This window comes from Cyprinodon variegatus, unplaced genomic scaffold, assembly GCF_000732505.1.
Source record: "Cyprinodon variegatus isolate N-32 unplaced genomic scaffold, C_variegatus-1.0 Scaffold277, whole genome shotgun sequence".
Lineage (NCBI taxonomy): Eukaryota > Metazoa > Chordata > Actinopteri > Cyprinodontiformes > Cyprinodontidae > Cyprinodon > Cyprinodon variegatus.
This window is the reverse complement of record NW_015150730.1, coordinates 947,564-954,103: the sequence shown is the minus strand read 5'-3', so window position 1 is coordinate 954,103 and position 6,540 is coordinate 947,564. Positions and strand designations below refer to the sequence as shown.

Below are 6,540 nucleotides of genomic sequence, written 5' to 3'. Positions count from 1 at the left end.
TGTCTTTAAAACACAGTCTATTTTTATTTTTTCACTTTCTTCATTAAAATCTCTACTTCCAGTAGGGTGAAGTAGGCACTTCCTGTTTTCTATTGTCATGGTGACTCGTCAACTTGTGTGTGGCTCAACTGAAAATGGCTTTTCATTCTTGTTAGGCAAGTGGCTCTACTTAGAGTTGACTGAACTAATTCATACCAGCTGTTGTTAAACCAAAAACTTATCTAGCCTGATCTAGCCTGATCTAGCCTAAGGTTTCACTCAAACCTTAGGCTAGATCAATTTAGAGTTGTAGTATTTGAATCAGATTTTTCAAACCTACTTCATGAAATGGACACCTGGTCTAATGCGCCTCCTGGCTTGAGAAACCCGTTCAAAGACTATTTTTACTTATTATTTAGGTAGCACACACATATCATGAATTTCTTTGGCAGAATTCAAATTAGCAATGTTAATCTCTATTAATCTAGATTAATTCCAAGATTAGTGGAATAAATCTAGGTTTAAAAAATTATCTATGCCCAGGTTAACAAGTAAATGAAGTTGAGGGGGGCTCACTGAAGGCCTATTGTAGGTACCAGATGCACTTAACGCTGCTGCACAGTACACAATACTCCACTGCAGAAGAAAAATTCTACTATAAAATATTTTATAGCCAAATGACATACAGGGGGTTTTATAGTTTAAAAGTGAACTATTGAATGCCAGTTTATATGCTGTCTGGAGAAGCTATCACACACCTGACGCTCTAAAAAACTAGCAGCTGTAGTTTCAAGGGTGGGAGGGTCAGGGGGTGGAGCAGTCCTTTAATATATAGAAATTTGGATGGAGTCGGGTGGGGGTTCTTGGTTTGAGCCAGGATTGCTGTACCACCCATTGGACACTGAACCAGTCTATCTCTTCCGCAGTATATAGAGGGACCATCACCTAGGTCCTATAAAGCCATTAGAATAGTACCCGGCCATGAGTATATAGAGTATGTATAGGGAATTCAGTGTGTGTATGTGTGTGGCGTCCAATTATGTTTAATCTGATGTTGGTTACCGGTATGTGGCGATGAATGTCTGTTTGACGATGAGGTTGGGAGCATGTGAATGAGAATTCATGTGAAATGTTTGTTTTTCGTCCTGCATTGATATTCCTGTAATCTGGGAGACATTTGGATTGCTGGGATTCCTCCGTATCTGTTTCAGATTGAGGAGGCTACTAATGTCAGCTATTGAACATTTTCATGAAGATATCTTTTTTTGAATATGCTCACACACACATGCACAGGCGTTTGAAGTCAGTGGCTGATATGACAAAATCCTACAACAAACAACAAAATAGAAATGACAAACTTTAAATAACTGAAGAAAGAATAAATGTAGATGTAAAATTCGGGACATTCAGGATAAGAAACTGAAAAAACATGACGATGGATTTTTTTTTTTTAGCCAAATAATGATATTACCACAAAGATAAAAAAAAAAAAAAAAACAATAATAATGAAAGCATGCCACGGTCAATCAATTGACTTGAATCTGGTTAAACCTATCTCTGGCACGAAGTGAAGATCAGTTTCCACTTTAATGGATAAATCTAGAATTGATCATTATCCATACAGGCTGTCCGAAGCTTTACTAATCAATGTTTTTTAACTAAAAAAAGATCCAAACAGCAGGCCGATATAGGCATTTTCTTACTTGTATCAGCATCGGCTGATACACGAATGCACATGTCGATTCATTAGCGCATACAGCAGCCACGTCTTTAGAAAGTGTGTGCATTGCTGCTCCATCCATTTGCTATCCCAGTTTTCTTTGATTTGTTAATAAATGTCCTTTTTTGTTTAAATTAAGGCTTGTGTCACTTATGTTGTTGTTGTGTTATTTTTATCATTCAAATGGGGAAGAGAAAGCAACATCGACCTAAAGAATAACCCCACGAAAACAATCAGTGATCAGGCATTGGCATCGGTCTTAAATAAACAAAAACAAAACTGTATCAGTTGATATTCAGTTATTAGTTATTCCTACACTCCCTAATGTGTGTACTCATTTGTTTTTATGTCTATTAATGTGTAAATAGCTTGAGTTGTTAGCAACATCTGGTATTGATTTGTCATTGGCCTCAGATGTTCAGTATTTAATCATTCCTTAAATGTCAAACAATAAAAAAAAACATAAAACACTCCAAACTAGATCAGGTTTGCCATTAGTATGTCGTAAGGTATTTTATTAGCAGTATAAGCTACTCACCTGCAAAAGGCAAACATCTTTCTCTACAAGTGGCTCGAGTATTTCCTTGTAGAAAGGAAGCAAGCTCTCATAGGCCTCTGCCAGAAAGAAAAACAAACAGAGGAGATAGGTATACATTCTTTCTTCATGACATAATGTATGTTATAAGAGCTAGAAATTGTGCACTTATTAAAGTAAATACTTAGATAGTATGCATACAAACTTATTTTTAAGGTAAGATTCTGTTATGTCTTACAAATTTTGTCACTTAATTATGGGACTTCTGTTTGTATTACTCTGGTCTTACATTGGTGTAATGTTTCCTATGGATTAGTCACCAAGCAATAAAAAGAGCAGCAATAAAGTAGTTTAAATCAAGCTATCAGGATAAGATAATGTTGATTTCTTTAACTTATTCAATTCAGTTTTTTATATAGCAATTTATATAGCAACAATTCACAACATGTCATCTTAAGATACTTAAGAGATACAATTCAACCAGATCATACAGTCAGATTGGTTTAAAGTTTTCAGGAAAACCAGCCAATCACATTGACTCATTGACTCTTCAGCAATCCCTCACACCAAAAATGCTTGTGGTGACAGTGGAGAGGAAAACTCCCTTTTAACAGGAAGAAACCTCCAGCAGAACCAGGCTCAGTGTGAGCGGCCAGCTGCTGAGGCCGACTGGGGTTCAAGGAGACAGAATCAAACATAGAAAAATAAGCAGAAATAAAAAAGCTCAGTTATGTATTTATCATCCCTTTCTTAATTTTATTGCATATGCTCTACAACCAAGTCTTTTTTACTGCACAGTGCAGCCCACAAAAACTGTACCTTTAAATGTTGGTCTTTGCACAGGGTTGTGAGCCCAACAACTCTTCATAAGATCAATTATTTCTCTAGGAGTGTCTTCAGGTATGGGCTCCATTGCAGGTCGGTCACCTTTGCAAACACACTGGCTGATGTGTTCTTCACTCCTTGCATCTGCAAATTGAGATTTTGGTCACTGTTTAGTGAAATAGGTGATGCATGCCTAGCTATTAGACTTCAATTAACCGTCCCCACTCACTTTCATATGGCTCTTTCCCTGACAAAATGACCCAAACCACAATAGCAAAGCTGTACACATCAGACTTCTCAGTGGAAGGCGTATGGATGCTCTCCAGATGCTCCGGGGCCATGTAGATTAATGTGCCAGCACCTCTCTCCCCAGCTGTCCTGCCCCTGTAGCTTTTCCTGCGGGACTCTTGTCTTGTGAGCTTACTCCATGCATGGCAAGTGGCCAGCCCGAGGTCAGCAATCTAAAAGCAGCAGGTGTATTTTTGTTTCTCTTTTTCTTTAACAAAAATATAAAATGTGAAACACAAAGAATAGAGGTTTAATGTAATGCATACCTTGATGTGAAAATCCTTATCCACCAAAATATTTTCTGGCTTTAAGTCCTTGTGAATAACACGCCGCTCCGTCAAATACACCATCCCCTCCAAAATCTCCAGGATGATTCTTCCCTTAATAGACATCGGCACAGAGACCTAAGAGCGAATGTAAGTCAGCGATTGTATCATACAGTTTAAAATGTACAATCTCCAGACAAAATAAAACACACATAATTAAAAATATTTCACTAAATAGATCTTAGGCTGACCTTCTCCAGCATGACCAATAGATTGCCTCTGGGCAGAAGCTCTATAACAAGCGAGCAATCCCTGTCTTCCATGATCACACCAAGCAACTTGACCACACGATTATGGTTGAGGCTTGCCATTAAACTCCCCTCTTCCAGCAGCGACTTCTTACTCTCTCTGTGAGATAAAGTGAAGACAGAAGGCTAGATTACAGATTAATGCACATCATGAAGTATGGTTGTTTCCCATAGTGGCATTAGAATAAAAAAGCAGTATAATCAACAGTTCTGTGTTTCTTTGTTTGTATAGGAGAGTATGGTACAACCGCAAAAACCTACAAAGACACGATTTCCTTCAGAAATGACATGCCAGGCAAGTAGAGTGTCATTCAGATAGACAGCAAAGAGGCCTTTTGTAACCGTGAAGGAACCATAGACGAAAGGAGACTCTCTGGACAGAACAACTGGAAGTCATGTTCTCCACTAATCTGCTGTTTATCAAAGAGTGGCCTGAAGAAATTTACATTGTTAGTTGAAGGCAATCAAAAGGTTTGGTTGATAACCAGCTAAAGACTTGAGAGTATGGCAGAGGTTAATTTTCCTGTAGGAAATATAGTTACAAAAGAAAACACCTATACCCAGACATATTAATGTGTTAGAATGTCCTTCACCTAAGGTGTTGCTTATCTGTAGCAACACCAGCAAACGGATAATAGAATAAAATTCAACCTTATTGTCATTACATTGTCACAAGTATTCCAAAAAAAGTTAAAAAACAATCCAGTGGACTTTTTTCAAACTTTAAAGATGTTTCGCTTACTGGTTGGGAAACGAAACACCTTCAAACGGCATACCTTGATGTCCCGGCCCTATTCTATTTTACTCCCCAAAGCCGGGCTTCCACTGTGCGATTTTTTGCCCTTTTCAGGACAATTTTCCAGTCGTGCGAGAAATTTTCGATAGGGCCGACTTTCAGCCTGATCGTGAGTCGCGTAGTGTACAGGGGGTAACGACGGGGGATCAGCCTCTCACGACCACCACCTGATCAGGACTCGTTAGGTCTGCAGAAAATCAAACATGCCCGTCGTGGGCAAATCGCTCAGTGCGCAAACAAGGATTCTTCTTTTTCTTCTTCCTCTCAAATGTAAATACAGAAGCATGGCGGGGGTGCAATGAGTGAAAGGGAGTTCTTTCTGTAAAATTGGCAGACCGTAGTAGCTGCGTTTGCTCAGCCATGTCTTTGTCCAAATACGTCTTCTCCTTTTCTTTTTAGGGCTTTCAGCACAAAATGCCAAGTACAGTGTGAGCAGGTAGATCGCATCAGAGCGTTGGGCTGAACATGCATCGTGAGCTGTGAACTCACACTGTACAGTGTGAGCTGCAGCTGCATGCAACAACTGAAAAAAATCGCACAGTGTACGCCCGGCTTAAGGAATCAGTCAAGTCGGTCAGTCATGTAACAAGGCCAGGGTGGTCTGGTTACATGAATGACTAATGGCCTAAAAAATATCCAACTCCGGCCCTGCCCAAGGGGATAAGTTAAATGCAGAGGTAAGTTTCTGCAATGTGAGATCAATTGAGTTCAATTATTACCAATTGCATCTGACATAACTAAAAGCTAGTGCGTCACCTCTTTTAAGGACAATGACCTGTCATTCACCAGAGGGTGGACGGTTGGACCTGTCAATCCTTAACAATTGTAACTGGCAATTAATGCATGCAATGCTGCACAGCTATTTTAGAAATTCTTAGAAAGGCTTTAAATGGAGCTGTTGCATCTGATTAAAAAAACCGACAGACATCCGCATTTTAGACGGACCTACATCTCCTTTTGAAGAAGGAAGTGATCAAAAAAAAAATCAGTGCATGCTTTTTTTCACAGAAGAACCACAAATTGTGATATTTAACGACATGCAACGGGTTTTTCAGATCCGAGTGCAGCATTATATATATATAGCCTATATATGTGCTTCTATTTTCTTTTTTGGACGCGTTTTTTTTTTTTTTTTTTGGAAACAGGCTTTACTCGTGATGCATAGAGGAAGGGGAATACCCAGCATGGATGGTGTCTGTGCAAACTTACTCGCTGCGAAGAGGACCTGTATACACGGTCTTTAACACCACTTGGCCAAGGGTTGCATGGTAGCACAAGTAGACCTCTCCAAACCCTCCATAGTCCAAAGGTTCCTTCTTGATCAGATCTGTTGATCTCATATGGAGGGAGATCTGAGGCGCGGCGGCCATCGCCACTGCAACAACAGCAAACCCTCAGGATTAGATAATATCAGCTGGAAACATTAAACACATGCTATAACACACTAACACACCGTTTATTATATATATGGAAAGCAATACATGTATTAAACAAACCTGAATGACCCGGTAAATTACTCAGCCGTGACGCTCAAAACAGTGAAACAGTGAAACAGTGACACTCGAGAGAAAAGCGAACAGCGGACGAAGTTTTTATAACAAAGGTAAACTTAAGCTTTCCTCGCTGAACTTTTTATCGAATATTTACAATACTGTCACATAATCATAAAATAATAATAATAATTATAGACTGCCTTAAAAAACTACCTAAAGTCGCCCTATCTGCGTGTTTCCGGATTTTTCTTCAAGTTAAAAGCGAAACAAAAGCTTAAGACTACAAACAGGCATTATAAGACAATCCCCGAAAAATACACCAGGATAGCT

General features: G+C 39.1%; 1 protein-coding gene across 1 annotated transcript in view; it reads right to left on the bottom strand.

The window, feature by feature from the left end:
* Nucleotides 1-6,540, bottom strand: part of ripk1 (receptor interacting serine/threonine kinase 1) — a 14,034-nt gene extending 7,494 nt beyond the window's left edge. Inside the window, exons 1-7 of the mRNA XM_015383196.1 lie at nucleotides 6,214-6,540; nucleotides 5,927-6,092; nucleotides 3,865-4,021; nucleotides 3,614-3,751; nucleotides 3,289-3,520; nucleotides 3,054-3,203; nucleotides 2,238-2,314 (exon numbers count right to left, since the gene is read on the bottom strand). Coding sequence (XP_015238682.1) covers nucleotides 2,238-2,314; nucleotides 3,054-3,203; nucleotides 3,289-3,520; nucleotides 3,614-3,751; nucleotides 3,865-4,021; nucleotides 5,927-6,087 — 915 coding nt within the window. The 5' untranslated portion in view covers nucleotides 6,088-6,092; nucleotides 6,214-6,540. The remainder of the gene's footprint in view (nucleotides 1-2,237; nucleotides 2,315-3,053; nucleotides 3,204-3,288; nucleotides 3,521-3,613; nucleotides 3,752-3,864; nucleotides 4,022-5,926; nucleotides 6,093-6,213) is intronic.